This window comes from Typopeltis vanoorti, chromosome 25 (genome assembly GCF_054136105.1).
Source record: "Typopeltis vanoorti isolate ZY-2024b chromosome 25, IOZ_Tvanoo_1.0, whole genome shotgun sequence".
Taxonomy (NCBI): Eukaryota; Metazoa; Arthropoda; class Arachnida; order Uropygi; family Thelyphonidae; genus Typopeltis; species Typopeltis vanoorti.
In genome coordinates, this window is record NC_143573.1 from 56,954,113 (window position 1) to 56,975,106 (window position 20,994).

At 35.9% G+C, this 20,994-nt stretch overlaps 1 protein-coding gene across 1 annotated transcript in view; it reads right to left on the bottom strand.

Moving 5' to 3' along the window:
- Sbf (SET domain binding factor) overlaps positions 1–20,994 on the bottom strand; it is a 631,948-nt gene that overhangs the window by 313,052 nt on the left and 297,902 nt on the right. Inside the window, 1 exon segment of the mRNA XM_090414822.1 lies at positions 16,453–16,586. Coding sequence (XP_090270948.1) covers positions 16,453–16,586 — 134 coding nt within the window.

Sequence of the window (20,994 nt, forward strand, 5' to 3'; positions counted from 1 at the left end):
TAAAAAAAAGAAAGTTATTTCGATGTCAATGGTTTCATAAAATCTAATAGATTCATCTGACGGCATAATGTCTTTTTCTTGTCACGCAAAATTTCTTTATAGCAAGCTAATGATTTTTTTATTCCTTACTTTGTGGCTACAATTCGTTCCTCGTTAAAATCTATGTCCTCCAAAATCTGTAAACCTTTCTTTTATGATTGTTCTTACTGTGGATTCCGGTAGATCAAACTTCTTTGCTAGCTTACAAATTTTCATTCCACCTTCAAAATCCTTAATAATGTTGAGTTTTGTTTCCAAAGTCAATGTTTTTCTTTTCTTGCTAGCTGTAGAAGAATTGGACTTGCTTCCTTTGGACGACATTATAATTATTTATGTGATAAAATTTTTATCAAGAACATAAGATTAAACAATAGCAAGGTTTGTAGACTATAAAAATCGTGTATGAATGGCGATCACGCGAAACACATCAGTGCTTGTTCACAGCATGTGCGACACTGGCCAGTGCCAGAAAGATATGACTAGTGGTGAGGCGTGAAGCAGGATGGGAATACGTACATATTGAAACCACGTAACTCCGGATTTGCGTAAGTCGGGGTATGACTGTAATTAAAAAATCATAATATAAAGTCTCTCCAAACAAATGTCCATTCTATCTGCATATGGAGTTGACAAATAACATTACAGGAAGTTGAGAGTTTATTTTTCATTTGGTTAGACTATAATAAGTTTAGTTTAATCCTTAATCCAAGTGTGAGCAAACAAAGTTTGCGCCTGAAAGTATCTTCAGGACTGGGGTAAGGTAGTGCAACACCAGGCAACTCATTGCAAAGGTGGAGAACGCTCTCATCACTCCTATCTCAGTATCTCCCATAATGCAAAGCACATCTCCTTGCAGGTATGTGTAATGCTATGCATTAAGGCAACTGCCACTACCTATACAGGTTTCGACCTTTATTGAGGTCTCGTCAGTGGAAGCCAGGCCCAGTAGTGGAGATACAAAGGCAGAAGCAATGAGAGGTCATCCTAACCTATAGGAGTTGCCAAAGGGTGTGCAACCTTATTATTAAATTACTCCGGATTCAGAGAAAGATGTTGAGAGTTTAGTTTTCACTTGGTTAGACTATAATAAGTTTAGTTTAAATCTTTATCGAAGTGTGAGCAAACAAAGTTTGTGCTTGAAGCTCTCAACATCTTTCTCTGAATCCGGAGTAATTTAATAATAAGGTTGCACACCCTCTGGTAACTCCTATAGGTTAGGATGACCTCTCATTGCTTCTGCCTTTGTATTTCCACTACTGGGCCTGGCTTCCACTGACAAGACCTCAATAAAGGTCGAAACCGGTATGGGTAGTGGCCGTTGCCTTAATGCATAGCATTACACATATCCACAAGGAGATGTGCTTTGCATTATGGGAGATACTGAGATAGGAGTGATGAGAGCTTTCTCCACCTTTGCAACGAGTTGCCTGGTGTTGCACTACCTTATCCCAGTCCTCAAGATACTTTCAGGTGCAAACTTTGTTTGCTCACACTTGGATAAAGGATTAAACTAAACTTATTATAACATTACAGGAAGAAGTGCTGTTTTCCTGAGACTAGGTGTATATATTCAGCATTTCCTCTGAATATTAGATCAGTTATTTTGCTGAGACTCAGTCATCATATGCCTGTTATAAGACTTGGTGTGTTATGGCTAGTAACCAAATCAGAAAACTTATGTATTACTTGTAAATCTCACACAAGCAGAAACTAGACAGACAGAGATGGGAAATGAACCAAGGCTGACAAAGTAGTAACCAAAAAATCGAAATTTTAACATGGAATGTTACATGCACAGCACATAAAAATGAAGAATTAAGGAAAACACCAAAGCAGTATGATTATTATAAAGACAGCTGCCATAACATAAACAAAAAGGGATTAAAGAGCTAAATGATTATATATTCAAATATATAGTAAAAAATCTGAAAGAGCATAAGCAGGAACAATACATGATATTTAAATATTGGAAAAATAAAATAACTAGTTATAAATACTGGAATGAAAAAAATAACACAAATGAGATTAAAAATACAATGAACAACAAGACACTGGTCAGTGTTTATGCCCCTGAAGAAAATAAAGAATTAGAGGAATTTTACAAAACTTCAGCAAATAATTAACAACACAAACAAAAATGATTATATGTTTGCAAAAATGGATAACAAATCAATAAGTCTGTATGGAACATAATGTAAAACCACATCAAAATAAGAATGGGCTAAAATGTATCATTAATTTAATAGGAAATCAAAAAATAAACGAGAACAAAAAATGTTACAGTTCACAGAAGCTTAAATTTAGATGCTGATCTAATATTATGCAGTTATTGAAACCATCAATACAAAACAAATAAAAAAAATTATTTAAACAATTGTTACAGGAAGAAAATATTAGAAAACTGTAACAAAGAAAATTAAAAGAGAATTTACTAGAGGCAGAGGTAAATGAAATTATGAGGGAGTTGAAGAATAAATATATGCAACATAACAGAGCAAACAGCCATTAGAAGAGACAAACATATAGAAAAAATAATAAAAGAGAAAAATGAAGCTTGCAGAAAATTATTATCTCCTGATACAGTTGAAAATAAACTAAATTATAAAAGAAAGAATGGCATAGTTAAAAGGGAAATCAGAGCCTTACATAGGGAAAACTGGAATAACTATACAAAAGAACAAGAAAAAGTCATTGACATATAAAATCTTGATGTACTTGAACAGACATTAAAGAACAAAAGAATATAAATATCATAAGTAAGTAACAAGGAATGGAATAATTATGAAAACTTATGAAAAGATGTTGATTTTAGTACTCCTAACATACTAAGTGATACGACTTATCCTAGTTAGATGACATGTTAAGTTCCAGACTACTGTTGTATAGCGAATTGATGCCTTCCTCCCTCCACAGATGCATGTAATGGTTTAATAACATTTTGAAAATTTATTTTTCACTTGTATAATAAATTTAGTTTAATCCTTTATCCAAGTGTGAGCAAACTAAGTTTGCGCCTGAAAGTATCTTCAGGACTGGGGTAAGGTGATACAACACCAGGGCAACTCGTTGCAAAGGTGTAGCAAGCTACCAACACTCCTGTCCCAGTATCTCCTATAATGCAAAACACATTTCCTTGCGGATATGCCTAATGTTATGCATTAAGGGAAGGGCCACTACCCAGACTAGTTTCGACCTTTATTGAGGTCTCTTCAGTGGGAGCCAGGCCCAAGCTGAGATACCAGGCAGAAGCATTCGCAGGTCATCTCTACCTATAGGAGTTGCCAAATGGTGTGCCACCCTTTTTTAATAAATTACTCTGGATTTAGAGAAAGACTTTGCAACGAGTTGCCCTGGTGTTGTATCACCTTACCCCAGTCCTGAAGATACTTTCAGGCGCAAACTTTGTTTGCTCACACTTGGATAAAGGATTAAACTAAATTTATTATACTCTAACCAAGTGAAAAATAAACTTTCAACAAAAAAAAAATATTTTTCACTTGGTTAGACTATAATAAATTTAGTCTAATCCTTTATCCAAGTGTGAGCAAACAAAGTTTGCACCTGAAAATATCTTCAGGACTGGGGTAAGGCAGTACAACACCCGGCAACTCGTACCAAAGGTGGACCAAGCTAACATCACTCCTATCTCAGTATCTCCCATAATGCAAAACACATCTCCTTGCGGATATGTATAATGTTATGCATTAAGGGAAAGGCCACTACCCAGACTAGTTTCGACCTTTATGAAGAGACCTCAATAAATGTGTTTTGCATTATGGGAAATACTGAGATAGGAGTGATGTTAGCTTGGTCCAACTTTGCTAAGAGTTTCCCGGTGTTGTACTACCTTACCCCAGTCCTGAAGATATTTTCATGCACAAACTTTGTTTGCTCACACTTGGATATTGGATAAAGGATTAAACAAAATTTATTATAGTCTAACCAAGTGAAAAATAAACTTTCAACATCTTTCTCTAAATCCAGAGTAATTTAATAAAAAAGTGGCACACCTTTTGGTAACTCCTATAGGTAAAGATGACCTTGCCATTGCTTTTTCCTGGTATCTCCATTTCTGGGCCTAGCTCCCACTGAAGAGGGGTATATGAGAGGCTCTACTCGGGGTAGGTTTTTGCTTGTCTCTGAGTAGGGCCACCGCTAAGATTATGGCTCTGTCTGGTGGTGGGGTGAACTTGCCACTGGGTAGAGCCAACACTGAGAAGTTCTTCTTGGTGACGAGGTGAGCCTGTCACTGAGTGGAACAAAACTGAGTTGGGCAATTTTTCGGGATTGTCTAATTTTTTTTAGAGAGGTCTTTACTTAAATACACCTCAATAAAGGTCGAAACTAGTCTAGGTGGTGGCCTTTCCCTTAATGCATAACATTATACATATCCACAATGAGATGCGTTTTGCATTATGGGAGATACTGAGATAGGAGTGATGTTATCTTGGTCCACCTTTGCCGAGTTGTCCGGTGTTGTACTACCTTACCCCAGTCCTGAAGATATTTTCAGGTGCAAACTTTGTTTGCTCACACTTGGGTAAAAGATTAAACTAAATTTATTTTAGTTTAGTAACATTTTTAAGCAGTTCATATATGTGCATAACCAACATAAATAAAATGCTTATTTATGCCAATTACATAACAAAAAATTTTATAGAATAATTTTTGAGATTATGGCTCTGTCTGGTGGTGAGGTGAACCTGCCACTGGGTAGAGCCAACGCTGAGAAGTTCAAGATGTCGAGAAATTACATTCTTGGTTTCATCCTTTATTCAAGTAAAAGATGTGTGTGAAGTAACTTCACGATGGGGTACTTGTATATATAGAGACTAATGACTTCACATCAATTGCTTTAGTATCTAATAATGCAACGCACATATGCTTACAGACATGTATAATGCTAAGCATTATGGGAATGGCCACTACCTAGAACGGTTTCAATATTTATTGAGGTCTTATCAGTGGGAGCCAGACCCAGAAATGATAAGTAACGCAGAAGTCATATTTCTATAAACAAGTAGTCAAAAGGTGTCACATGTTATTACTAAAATACTTTGTTTGCTTATACTTGGATCAAGGATGAAACCAAGAACATAATTTCTTGGCATCTTAAATTTATAGTATAGCTAAGTGAAAAAACTTTCAACATCTATTTATTATTAAACAACTATTTAGGAAAAGAATCTCCCAAACTTTCAGCATGGATAAGCAACACAATTTAAAATAGGGTGATGTCACAAGGCCTCAGATCTCTGCTTGAATAAGCATTTATGATTAAAATGGCTTCTCACCCACAATACATAGAAATTCCCATAATGTATGGGTTAGAAACTCTTCTCTTAACAGTGGAATATCAAAGAATCAGCCTATGAATGTCAGTGAGTCACAAGATACTACAAAGGCTATATTCAGTTAGTAGAATCAAGAATTTGATGGTAAGTAGCATTTTAAAGCTACCATTTCCGTAAAGGGTGATGTGATTGAGACATCTTTTATATATCTACCATTAAAGATTTACCCAGTTTTAATTCTGATAAGGGGGGGAGGGGGGAGCTAGATGAAGTTTCAGTGAGGAGGACGTCAAAAACTGGCAGCTCTGTCAGTATCAGCCTCCTTTTTCATAGTGGACTCAATATGCAGATGAATGCTACTGGTTTTCTTTAAAAATATGACAAAGTCATATTCAGGATGAGGCCAAACAGTAAAATATGCCATCTAGACATTCTGGTTATTCTAACTGAAAGAACACAATCTACAAATAAATGACTGAAGGCACAGCCATGGGGAGCCATGTTTGGCAAACTGTCTAAGTTTGCCAAACTTGCATTATAACAAACTACTGAAGAAAAATAGAGACAAGAGTGCTAAACAAATACAGTCAACTCTCACTACACAAATTTATAGGGAAAATAGTTTGCTATGCACTGAATAGCTGTACTGAATTTTGTTTAGAATGGCATTGTGATTATGGAAAGTATGGTTAGGAGTTTTCTAAAGTTTGTTATAGTGAATGAGAAAGTTTGTTATTGTGGTGTTGCTATAGTAAGAACGGAATTATAATCTCCACACATCAAACTCTAGCAACCATCATCTGTTTACCTCCACTGTTCACTACAGCCATGAGTATATGGAGTGCTGTGTGCATGTGATGAGATGTCCAGATGTGATGAGATATCCTGTGTGATGAGATGTCCAGAGTGTGGTTCCCTGACTCGCCATAACAATGGTAGTCAATACATTTAATGTACTGAAAAGAAATACACTCACTACCATTGTTATGGCGAGTCAGGGAACCACACTCTGGACATCTCATCACACAGGATAGGTAGAAGAGCACTAATGCCATACAGAACTTGTTAAAAGTCTGTCAAACTCTTTTTGAAATAGGTAATAATTAACAAAAATTAAACTCGGAATAAACAGCTGTAAACATCTTTATTAACCAAAATGTAAAGAACATCAAAAAATGGATGTTATTTATGTTCATTAAATTTCTGAACCATTTTCATTACTGTTGGATTGTTAGTGCTTGTGTACTGAGAAGTTGTTTGTGCTCTGAAAATACTGGCTGGGAATTCAATGAAAGATTAGCAGCTAAATGAACATCTTGTATATTTTGTGCTTGACCATTAGATGGTAGATTTCAGTGTTCTATCTATAGAAAGTCAGCCAATACAGGAAAATACATTAATGCAAAGTCCCAAGATAATCCCGAATACAGGTCAGCACCATCAGCACTACCATACATTCCTGCTCATACCCTTTTGTCAAAAAATTCATCAAATGTGTGCACTAATTGTTTGACATTCAAATCATAGAAAAAATAAAAAGCAATAATTGTCATTCTCTACTTCCTCAAAAAGATCGGAGAGGCATCTCTGTTCTGTATTTTAAATGTAACTCAGAAAAGATATGGGAAAAAAGAGAAAATAGATAAATTATTAGTGAAAGTGACAGAGAAAATATTGAAACCAGTTAGAACAGTTATCAGTATAACAGCTAAAAGCAATGATATAACCACATAGAGTTTTGAGAACATTAATTGCATCTACTTTAATAAAACAAACTGCACATTGAAAAAATACGCCACAAGAACATCTGTCTACATTTGACTTAAATCCATAAATACATATGACTTAAATCCAGGAATCCATAAATCCACTTAAATCTACTACTCAAAATACATTTTTATCACCTGTACTACTATGAATTCTGGTAAATGGTGTGTGTGTATGTGTTTACACACACCATTTATAAATTCTAAATGAATTTGTAAATTCTAGCATGTCTCGCTTTAATTTTGCCACTAGTCCCCCCCCCCCCATCTGTGTGATGGTATATGCTACTTCTGTTGCAAATGCCTGCTGCCCAATTACCAGTCTTCTAGCAAGAGAAATTATGTGATTTTTATCCACTCATCTCATATAATGAATGACTTCCTTTTCATTTGAAATATCTGAGAAGCATCTTGAAGACTTATCACTAGAGTATTTGATTTCCTTAACTAATTTTTGTTTAATGACATCAGTAATAACTGATGTCATTAAACAAAATTAAATCCAGGAATCCATAAATCCACTTAAATCTACTACTCAAAATACATTTATATCACCTGTACTACTATGAATTCTGGTAAATGGTGTGTGTGTGTTTACACACACCATTTGTAAATTCTAGCATGTCTCTCTTTAATTTTGCCACTAGTCTCCCCCCCCCCATTCGTGTGATGGTATATGCTACTTCTCTAGCAAGAGAAATTATGTGATTTTTATCCACTCATCTCGTATAATGAATGACTTCCTTTTCATTTGAAATATCTGAAAAGCATCTTGAAGACTTATCACTAGAGTATTTGATTTCCTTAACTAATTTTTGTTTAATGACATCAGTAATAACTGATGTCATTAAACAAAATTAAATCCAGGAATCCATAAATCCACTTAAATCTACTACTCAAAATACATTTATATCACCTGTACTACTATGAATTCTGGTAAATGGTGTGTGTGTGTTTACACACACCATTTGTAAATTCTAGCATGTCTCTCTTTAATTTTGCCACTAGTCTCCCCCCCCCCCCATTCGTGTGATGGTATATGCTACTTCTCTAGCAAGAGAAATTATGTGATTTTTATCCACTCATCTCGTATAATGAATGACTTCCTTTTCATTTGAAATATCTGAAAAGCATCTTGAAGACTTATCACTAGAGTATTTGATTTCTTTAACTAATTTTTGTTTAATGACATCAGTAATAACTGGCACAAATTCATTACATTCATGTCATTTGGTACTGTTTAAAACAGTCAACTTTAAATTAAGTCAATAATTGGACCAATAAGCCTTTGATATTTTGGAAAGTTTTTAAATTTGTTTATTAAATTTAGCTTTATACAAGGCTAAAATGTTTGACACCTGAGGTGTTCAAAAATTTTAGAATCAATCTTTCTTTGAAAGGTGTGTTTCCCAGATGAGATCTGGTCATGTCTCTATCACAGTATTTTTTGTGAAAATCGAATGCTTCATGAACCCGAAATATCTACATTTTGAAAGAGCCTTGAAAATCTTTACGGCTATTATAGCCTGTTTTTGTTTGGGAGCGTCCCTTATTTTAAATACATTGACTTTTTTATTCAGGAAAATTTTTAACGCATTATAAGTGTATTTTAAAGGAAAATATAGCAGAATAATTGAGGAAGAAAATTTTGTACGTACCTTGTTTAGATGCTAGGATGACTTCATTCTCCATATTTCTGCTGTTAGGCTGTTAAAAAAAAAGGGGAGAGGAACGTGGGGGGAGTGTTTGATGCAAGGCAGGAAGAATAATTTTGAAAACCCAGGTTTTTTTTTCTAAAATAATACATATACATATATATATATTATTATACTTAAGGACGCTTCTTTGGGGAAAGGTTTTTATGGGAAAACTGGAGCAGGGGAGAGCGTTAATGGGGTGCAAGTTGTTTTGGCTGTCTGACAATCATTGGAACATTTTCAGGATGAGTGTAGGGCTATGCACACGGCCGTATGTTATATCTACCAAAAAAGGGCATTTATTGTCACTTTTTGGTCAGAGGCGTGACCTGAATTGTAAATTGTGGGGCTTCCAACATTCGGAAATTAGGTAGGGGCGGTGGACTTTGAGTTTTCATCACATTTTATGGCTATTGTTTCGGATATTCTAAGCATTGTTTTGTTGTCTTGTTTGTCTATTAATATAGCCTTGTCGATATGTAGGATATGTTTCAGTTCAAGGGCATGAGCCGCTATTTCAGTCTTTCCTGTACTTTGTATTCTATTTTTAATGTTGTGTTGTTTTTTAGTGTTTAAATGTTCCGGAATAGTGATGTTACAGTCACGGAAGTGTTCTTGTAGTCTATTCCATAAAGATCTACTGGTAGAGCCTGTGTAGGTGATGTCACAGTCTTTTTGGCAAGGAAATTTGTAGATTACATTGTGGGGTTCAAATATTTCTTTGTGTGGGAGCAATTTAGTGGGTTTTAGGAGAGTTGCTAATTTTTGATTCGTGGTGAATACTAGTTTATAGTCCGTGTGATTGAAAATGTATTTGTAGGCTTTGTATGTGTTTTGGATATATGCAGTTTGATGACCATACATGTTGGGAAATCAGTTTTGGCTGTATTGTTGTTATGACGGGTTTTTGCCGTTCTGTTTGCGTAATTTATTAGTTGTGTGGGATAGTTGCGATTTTTAAAAATCCGTGTTAAGATAATTACAGTTGTTTGAGAATTTGTAAGCATTTATAAATTGTGGTAGGATGACTGATTTTTTAATGGAATATAGGTGGTATGAACTGAAATGGAGGTAGTTTCCAATATGTGTCGGTTTGTGGTATATTTTCATGGCTATTTTGTTGTTAGTTCTGATTAGTGCCAAGTTTAAGAAATTGATGGATTTGTTCCATTCAGTTTCCATGGTGAATTTTAGTCTGTTGCTGTAATTGTTGAGGGATGTTTGTAAGGCGGTGATTTATGTGGGTTTACCAATGCATAGAATATCATCCACGTATCTGCCATAAAAGGTGATGCCAGGGGAGGAGGGAAAGGTGGAGTAGGAGTGATTCTATGTGAATCACTCCTACTCCAAGAATAATTCTGCTAGTTGTCCACTGATGTTTTGGCCAAAGGGAGACTGAAAATTTGAACATATATGTTGTTGTTGAACTTAAAGAAGTGGGCTGAGGTTGATTAGGTTAATGATATCGTTAGGTGTTAATTTTGTGCGTATGTGCAGGGTGTGGTCCTCTGTGAGTAGTGTGTATGATGTCTAATGTTCTGGGGACATCCACGTTAGTGTATAATGAAGTTGCATCCAATGAGGTGAGAACCTATTCCAGAAAATAAATAACATAACTTCATCTTGGGATGAAGTAATGTTATTTTCTGGAATAGGTTGTCCGGAATTTTAATCATAGAGTTAGACATTGTAAGTAATGGTTTTATGAGTTTGGTAACGAATTTTGATAAGGGTGCTGTAATGGTGTTCTTGTAGGAGACTATAGGCTGTTTCAGGTAACTGTCTTTGTGGGTTTTGATGTTCCAAATATATAAAGGGTGCGTGTGGTGTGGAGGGGGGGGTTGTGTTTTTCATTGTGGTTTTATCAATCTTGTTTCGACTTTTTAAGGTGTGTAGGGTGCTGTTGATTTGTTTTATGAGGTCAGGGGTGGGATCATTTTGGATTTTTAGGTAGGTGTGTTGGTCATTTAAGATGGCTGCTATTTTGTTGTGGTAATCGGTGTTGTTGACGATGACTACAGTATCTCCTTTATCTGCTTTTGTGATCATTATATCCGGATTCATTTTTAAAGATAATAGGGTTTTTGTAAGTTGGGAGTAATGTTGGATTTCACTATTATTTTGCTATTTATAATGTTGTTTATTTTCTGGAATATAGTATCTCTGTTTGGGTCATTTTCAAGTTTCGCTTGTACTTTGATAATGATGTCTTTTCTCGGTACGTATTTTGGGGATACAGCAAAGTTAAGTCCTTTGTGCAGGATGGTGATTTCGTCGGGTGTGATGTGATAGATTTATGATGGAGTTGTCTTGTGTGGGTTGCGAGGCAGTGATGTCCAAAGGAATGGGAGCTGTACGTAATGTGTATTGGGTGCCTGTTAAGGCAAATCATTTTTTTGTGTGTCAGGCTTCTATTAACTGCATGTAGTCGTTGATATGTGTTTGGGTACTTTCAGAGAAAACAGCCCATTCCTTTGGGGTCAGTGAAGTTTTCAATCTACATTTTGTATTGTGAATATATGAATATGCTTGATTTTTCTTTTTGAATCTGTCATGTATGACCTATTTAATTAGTGCACGTGACGCCCGGTAGCAGATTTTTTTATTTCCAGGAATGGAGCGATTTCCGTGCACCGTTGCGAAATTTGGCGTGACATTGTGATGGAGGCAATTTTTAAGGAATGTTAAGTGTATTTTTTGTGCGGTGTATGTCAGGATGGTTTTCTAGTAGGTTTCTTTTGTGAAAATTACACATTGATTGAATGTATGATGTGAGCCTATGGCATAGCCTTGTATTTAGTGTGTGCTAAACCGATCTTATTTTAAGGAGTTTATTGTGATGGAGGGGGTTTGAGCAGAGAGCAAATGGATGAAGGGTTGTATTGTTACAAATCACAAATAAAATATAGGTATTATTTCTGGGAACATTCCCATGTTACCCCTCTTGAAACTATTACTTTTACAGCTATTATAGCCTGTTTTTGTTTAGGAGTGTCCCTTATTTTAAATACATTGGCTGTTTTACTCGAGAAAATTTTTAGGGCATTATATGTGTATTTTAAAGGAAAACATAACAGATAATTGAGGAAGAAAATTTTGTACGTACCTTGTTTAGATGCTAGGATGACTTCATGCTCCATATTTCTGCTGTTAGGCTCTTAAAAAAAAGGGGGGGGGGGTGGAGGAACGTGGGGTGAGTGTTTGATGCAAGGCGGGAAGAATAATTTTGAAAACCCGGTTTTTTTTCTAAAATAATATATACACATATATATTATTATACTTAAGGGCACTTCTTTGGGGAAGGGTTTTTGTGGGAAACTGGAGCAGGGGAGAGCGTTAACGGAGCCATTTCGGTCATCCTGACCATCGTCAGAACATTTTCGGGATGATCGTAGGGCTAGGCCATGACCATATGTTGTATCTGCTAAAAAATGGGCTTTTGTTGTCGCTTATTGGTCGGAGGCGTGACCTGATTTGTAAATTGTGGAGCTTCCAACATTTGGAAATTAGGTATGGGCAGTGGATGTTGATTGAGTTTTTGTCACATTTTATGGCTATTGTTTCGACATTCTAAGCATTGTTTCGTTGTCTTGTTTGTCTATTATTATGGCCTTGTCAATTTGCAGGATATGTATCAGTTCAAGGGCGTGAGCCGCTATTTCTGTCTTCCCTGTACTCTGTATTCTATTTTTCTTTTTGATGTTGGGTTGCTTTTTAGTGTTTAAATGTTCCGGAATAGGGATATTACAGTCCCGGAAGTGTTCTTGTAGTCTACTCCATAAAGACCTAATGGTAGAGCTTGTGTAGGTGATATCACAGTCTTTTTGGGAAGGAAATTTGTTGACAACATTGTGGTGTTCAAATATTTCTTTGTGTATGAGCGATTTAGTGGGTTTTAGGAGAGTTGCTAATTTTTGGTTCGTGATGAATACTAGTTTATAGTCTGTGTGTTTGAAAATGTATTTGTAGGCTTTGTATGTGTTTTGGAGGTATGGCAGTTTGATGACCATGCGTGTTGGGAAGTCAGTTTTGGTTGTATTGTTGTAATAACAGGTTTTTGACATTCTGTTTGCGTAATTTATTAGTTGCATTGGATAGTTGTGATTCTATCACATCACACGCTCACACCTGACGAAATCACCATTATGCACAAAGGACTTAACTTTGCTGTATCCCCAAAATACGCACCGAGAAAAGACATCATTATCGAAGTACAAGCGAAACTTGAAAATGACCCAAACAGAGATACTATGTTCCAGAAAATAAACATTATAAATAGCAAAATAATAGTGAAACCAAACATTACTCCCAACTTAAGAAAGCCCTATTACCTTTAAGAATGAACAGGGATATAATGATCACAAAAGCAGACAAAGGAGATACTGTAGTCATCATCAACAAAACCAATTACCACAACAAAATAGCAGCCATCTTAAACGACCAACACACCTACCAAAAAATCCAAAATGATCCCACCCCCAAATTATAAAAAAAATCAACAGCACGCTACACATCTTAAAAAGTCAAAGCAAGATTGACAAAACCACAATGAAAAACACAACCCCCACTCACCACATGCATTCCTTATATGTTTGGAACATCAAAACCCACAAAGATGGTTACTTGATACGGTCTATAGTCTCCTACAAGAATACCACCACAGCACCCTTATCAAAATTCGTTGCCAAACTTATCAAACCATTACTTACAATGTCTAACTCTGTGATTAAAATTATGCACGACCTATTCCAGAAAATAAATAACATTACTTCATCCCGAGATGATGTTCTCACCTCATTGGATGCTACTTCATTATACACTAACGTGGATGTCCCCAGAACATTAGACATCATACACACTACTCACATAGGACCACACCCTGCATATACACACAAAATTAACACCTAATGACATCATTAACCTGATCAAACTCACAATATCAGCCAACTTCTTTAAGTTCAACAACAACATACTTGTTCAAATTTTCAGTCTCCCTATGGACCGAAACATCAGTGGACAACTAGAAGAATTATTCCTGGCACACAAAGAATCATTCTCCTACTCCATCCATCCCTCCACCCCCCCCGGCATCACCTTTTATGGCAGATACGTGGACGATATTCTATGCATTAGTAAACCCACATACATTACCGACTTACAAACATCCCTCAACAATTACAGCAACAGACTAAAATTCATCATGGAAACTGAACGGAACAAATCCATCAATTTCTTAAACCTGACACTAATCAGAACTAACAACAAAATAGACATGAAAATATACCACAAACCCACTTATATCGGAAACTACCTCCATTTCAGTTCATACCATCCATATTCTGTTAAAAAATCAGTCATCCTACCACAATTTATAAATGCTTACAAATTCTCAACCAACCTTAATTATCTTAACTATCTATCCCAATGGTTTTAACAGGCCTTTAAGGCCCACAACCTTCCAAGCATGCTTGGATTTCGTAACCGAAATACGAGGATAGAATGGTCACTCCTATGCCTCAAGGTATTCTTGGCTGTATCCCTGTGTGTTCAAGGGGCCGGTTTGCCTGCTTGCGGGATGAAAAACACCAGATAAACTGGCGGAAAAAACCCTACTGCCCGCGCCCAAGACCGGCTAACTTGGCTATGGCTGAGGAAGATCCTTCAGCTCCTCACGTCTCCGACGGGAATCGAGCCTAGGACACTCCTTCCCCAGGCATATGGTTGCGAAGCGCAAAGCCACTAGGCTAACCGCGCGGACTAATTATCTTAACACGGAATTAAAAAATTTAACACGGATTTTTAAAAATCGCAACTATCCCACACAACTAATAAATTACGCAAACAGAACGGCAAAAATCCGTAATAAAAACAATACAACCAAAACGGACTTCCCAACACGTATGGTCATCAAACTGCCATACATCCAAAACACATACAAAGCCTACAAATACATTTTCAAACACACTGACTATAAACTAGTATTCATCACAAACTAAAAATTAGCAACTCTCCTAAAACCCACTAAATCGCTCCCACACAAAGAAATACCGCAATGTAGTCTACACATTTCTTTGACAAAATGACTGTGATATCACTGACACAGTCTCTACCATTGGGTCTTTATGGACTAGACTACAAGAACATTTCCAGGACTATAACATTCCTATTCCGGAACATTTAAACACTAAAAAACAATGCAACATCAAACAAGACAATGAAACAATGCTTGGAATATCCAAAACAATTGCCATAAAATGTGACGAAAACTCAATCAACGTCCACCACCCATACCTAATTTCCGAATGTTCGAAGCTCCACAATTTTCTGATGACCATCATTGGAACATTTTCGGGATGAGTGTAGGGCTATGCCACGATTGTATCTGCCAAAAAAGGGCATTTGTTGTCACTTATTGGTCAGAGGCATGACAACAAATGCCCCTTTTTGGCAGATACAACATATAGTCATGGCATAGCCCTACACCCATCCTGAAAATGTTGCAATGATGGTCAGGACGACCGAAACGGCTCGCAATCTGTTAACGCTCTCCCCTGCTCCAGTTTCCCATAAAAACCCTTCCCCCCCAAATACGTGCCCTTAAGTATAATAATATATATGTATATATATATTATTTTAGAAAAAAAAACCGGGTTTTCAAAATTATTCTTCCCACCTTGCATCAAACACACCCCACGTTCCTCCCCCCCTTTTTTTAACAGCCTAACAGTAGAAATATGGAGAATGAAGTCACCCTACATCTAAACAAGGTACATACAAAATTTTCTTCCTCAATTATTCTGCTATATTTTCCTTTAAAATACACTTATAATACCCTAAAAATTTTCCTGAGTAAAACAGCCAATGTATATAAAATAGGGGACACTCCTAAACAAAAACAGGCTATAATGGCCATAAAAGTAATAGTTTCAAGAGGAGTAACATGGGAATTTTCCCAGAAATAATACCTATATTATTTTTTTTTTGAGTATCATTTCTGATTTTTATAAGATTGGTGATGAATTGTGAATTATGTAAAATAAAATGTTGTTTGAGAATATTTGATTATTTCAAAATAAATCTGCAGATGCAAAGTAGGCTTATGTTTATAACAGAGGGTGAAAGATAAATAGCGCCACCTGTTGTCATAGATTGGAATTACTTCAACTTTTAGAAACAGCAGTGAGGTGTATCTTTGAGAACATGCAAACTAATTTTTGGTATTCACAAATAGTCTATGAAGGAATTAATTTATTAATTACATAACATACTATCTCCTCATTGAAAATAAACCTTAATTATATTACTTCATTACATTCAAATAACTTATAATGAATGAGATGTTTTAAAATGAAAACGTAGAAAAATATGTAAATTATACAATGAAAAGAAGGCAATATTTATTTTGAGCATTCAACACAAAGCTGAAAATTCACTCGCCATCTATTTCTGACAACTTGCTCGTGCAAGTGAATTTCTGGAGTCCTGTTTATTACAAAACTCATTTTTCATATCACTTATATATGAAAATAATTAAATAAGCTTTACCACCGGCACAAGAAAATATTACACTGTAATTGACGAAGAAAGTGATATTATTGGATTTTTAGCAAAATATAGACCCATTAAGTGAAGAAAATAGAAAACTTTTTTTACTTGGAATGTACTGGAACGAAGCTGAAGACCTTCTTGAAGAAACTGGTCCACATGAGAAAGGTACTGTACATTAACTCGTTTCTCTTTTGTTAAAGTGGCCACAGGAAAGCTTCGAACTACCACTTGCTCACATGCTATTGAAAAAATAATTACACTTTAATACTGGGCACTCATAAATTACAGACAAATAGTAGTGACACATAAATAAGGTGTATAAAACCTCAGAAAGTGCAGTAGGATCATACCATTTGTTGTGATTATTATTATCATTATCAGGTCTACAGGAAGTAAAGGACTCATTAAGAAAAGTCATACATCACCTACACCAAATATCATTCACATTAGATGCACTTAGTACTTCAACAGGCAAAATGTTCCACTCACTCATGGTTCCACGAGGAAAAAATCTAGCTTTAACCCCATTTTTAATTCCATACAAACTTCACTTCCATGGATTCCCCCTTGTCCTCTTCCCACCTTACATATGAAAAATTTTATCAACCGATATCCTATAACACCTTCTCAGAACTTTACAGAATTCTCTTTCTGCTATCTGCCAATATCTGAAGTCCACATTCTCAATCTGTCCTCGTAATCTACATTCCATAATCCTGATATCATTTTTGTATCCCGTCTTTGCAGCCTTTATAGAATTTTTTATCACATTTAGAAAAACCCGTGCAACCAAATCTATGCACAGCAGTGACTAATAAGGTTGTATTAAGACATTAAATAGGCAAAATGATTTCCTTATCATTACAAGTCAAGATCTGTTTCAACACTGCAATTATCTGAATTACAGTTGACATTTTTGCTTTGTGACCATAACTTCAACTTCCTATCCACCATAACTCCAATATCTCTAGTCTCATAAGTTTTCTCCAAGCATAATCCCATCAATATAAATACCGTTAGATATCTCATCACAAAGTGCATAACTTCACACTTACTAACATTGAATCGATAGCCATTATCATTTTCCAACCTTCAGCCTATTCAAATTAACCTGTAAATGCTGTATATCAGCAGCAATCCCTGGTTGTTTTGCTTTCTTTGCATTATCAGCAAACATTTGAAAACCTTTACTGTCTGGCCCTTTGCAGTATGAATAATATATAAATTAAACAAGTCCAAGGTCTGATCCCTGGAGCATACCATCTTAAATCTGGCAGATTTCCCCCCCCCTCAATTATACCATTTTCTGATAACTGTCTGTCAGTCACCCATTTATCCAAGCCAATGGCTTTTATTCCAATCCCACATTCTCCACTTTATGCAACAGCTTTTCATGTGGTATCCTATCAAATGCTTTAGCAAAGTTTAACGGTATCAAAGCATAGCCATTCCCTTTATCCAACTGAACCATAATATTATTGTAAAATAAGAGAAAAATGCTGAGATATGACCTATCCTTAGTTAACCCATGCTGTTCCTTGCAAAGTATACCTTGATCGTCAACCCATTTCAGTATGTAATTTTTGTCAACTTCTCTAGAATCTTCACAATCACTTCAGAGATACAGTTACATCAGTCTTTGAACCACCCATGTGCAATGATACTGTCATACATTCTTTCCATTTCTGTGAGATCTTTCCTGAGCTGACACTCAAATTACAAACATGTCAATGAGAGCCAAGTCAATTCTGTGGAACATTCCTTGAATATATGTGCTGATATTCCATCTGCCACATCTGCAGTCTTTATTCAGGTTATGTAACAACTCTAGAACCTCTTTCTCATGCACTTCTATCTCTTTGTCCAATGTAGTGGTAACACTGTATTTATATACATAGGTTGATCTTAGCAAATTGAGAACTCATTTGAAAAAACACTTGTTTTTGTCCCAAGGATACCATCTGCATTCAGTGACATTATTCTTCCACATTTGTTCTTTCTTTTACTTGCAGCATAATGATAAAATTCCTTTGGGTTGCCTTTAGCCTGTGCAGCCAATTTCTTTTCATTCTCCATCTTAGCTTTCTGTACAATAATAACTTATCTGACCTGTGGTTTAAATATTCATATCTCCACTCAATCTTATTCTCATGATATTTCTTCCACATCATTATCTTCCTATGGATCCCTTGCTTAAGATTTCCATTTCACTTGCACTCTATCTGTTCTTTAAACTCTAAAGACATATTAAATTCTGCATCATTTAAGTACTTTTTCAAAGGATTCCCATGAAATGCCAATACATTTCCCATTCAGTAAATAATACCATGGGACCAAAGATTAGTATTTTCTGAACCAAAATTTCCAGTTTTGTAGTCCAGCAAATTTGGGATCTTCAAACAGCTTCATTTGAAAAAGGAAACATATATCTAATCATAATTATTCATTTATGCTAATGACAAAGAAGTTGCAGTTAGACAGAAGGTAGAGAGGAATGCATCTGCAGGAGTGAGCAAAAGTGAACTTGCAAATGAAAAAGGTTTTTTTAACTGTTGCATCTCCAGGTACTTGAGAAACTAGTTGTTAATAACCATTTCCGTTACTTTTGAAAGTACTGAGGTGAGAGCCATGGGCCAACAGTTAGACTTACTTTTGTCTCCCTTGTTGGGTATAGGATGGATTTGGACTTGCTTCTAAGCTGTTGGGTAGATGCCAGTAGAATACGAAAGTTTGTATAGATGATACTGGATAGGTGTCAATTCTGGAACACAAGTCATTAGCATAACCAGAGGAATACCATCTGAACCAGGAGTCTTATTAGCATCAAGATTAATGAGGTTTTTTCTGATATCCTTTTGACAACAGTTCAGAGGAGGTATGCAGTAGGTAATTTGTGGAAGTACAGGAGGTGATTTGCGTTGGAGGGAAAAAATAATGCCAAGAGGTCTGTCTGCCTTTTCTTGGGGGAGGCTACCATAGTTCCATTAGAATGCAAGAGGGAAGGGCAGAAGTTATGCCCAACAGCCTTAGCAAGAAATCAGAATGCTTGACTGTGATTTGAGCAGGAGGCAAGTTTATTGTATTTCATTGCAGTTTGCTTTGGAATTGATAACTTTTTTTTACACATTTCTATTGTTCAAGCTGACGTTTTAAATTTAAACCAATGAACATAAACTGCATTTTTATCATGGACGGCTGGTTTTTTTTTTTTTTTTTTTGAGAATCAGGGCTTGGATACAGGTCAGGGGTTTGCAGCAGAGTGCAGAATGAAGACTCTCATTCCAGTGAGGATTATTTTGGTTATTAGTTCAGTGCAAGTGTTTGGATTGGGAGAGCAAGAGCAGTAATCTGACCATGGAAAAGCAGCATAAAAATTCTGGAATTCATCCCATATAGCACTATAATTGTGTCAATTATAGTGCCATATGGTACAAGGATAAGATTGGATGAGAGGAAATTGAATTGTAGAGAAGACTTGAATAAGATTGTGGTCAGAATTGCCAAGGGAAGAGAACACATTCACACCGTACTTGGAAGGAGAGCTGGTTAAGAAAAGGTCAAGAATGTTGATAGATTGGCTATTTGTGTTAGGGCATTATTGATAGCAAATGGTTCAGTTTCCCTTTGAACTTGATCTGTGATCAATTGCCTTAGCATGCCATATAATGTGTTAAGAGGAGGGTTGCTACCCAGATATCAATCTTTATGAAAATCTGGGTAGCAACACTAGGAAGATACCAAGATTGAATGCAAAAATCATATTTTTCCATATAGAAGAAGCATAAAGTATATATCACCTTATTATTAAAATACTCTGGAAAAGAGATAGTTTTAGAAGGTTTTTCACTTGCTTACAAAGCAAATCAAATTTTCAAGAAATTATATTCTTGTTCAATCCTTTATTCAATACAGAGGCTGTACAAATTTTACATACAAGCCTAATCATGTAGATAATTCATGCAGAAACTTGGTTTGCACATACAGTCATCCCTCGACTTACATCTGTTCGAGTTACGTCCTTTCAAAGATACATCCATGATCCCATAATGGAATAAATAACATTTTCGACTATACTTTCGAACAAGATGCAAGCAAGCATAAAGTAAAAATGTTTTTATTCAGCAACAATGCAGTGGCAACAGCGGTTTCAGCAGCAACCTCCCCAGGCAGTCGTTTAGCTTCAATAGTTCCTCTGTTGATTTTGTATTTGAAAAATATGTTATTTGTGCATTTATCATTAAATATTTTGTGCAACATGGTCCCTACGTGCCCAATTAAAAAACCTAGTGAAGAATCAGAAAAAGAGGCGAGCAATTGATCTTGAAACGAAGTTGCAAGTTCAATGATAGTGATGAAGCAACAACAAGGTCCAATCAATGATTGGAAAACCTACTTCCATCATGCATGACCTGAACCAAAAGCGCATACAGCTTAGCACTATGACCATAACCACTGAGGCACTACGTCTCTTCAACATGTCGAAGGAGAAAGCAGGACCTGATTACAACTATGAATTCAACGCTTCTTCCAGTTGGTTCATGAGATTCAAGCAGCGTTTTGCACTGCATAATGTGAAAATATATGGTGAATCTGCAAGTTCCGATGAGAAGGCTGCCAAGGAGTTTGTGCAGAAACCGGATAAAATTA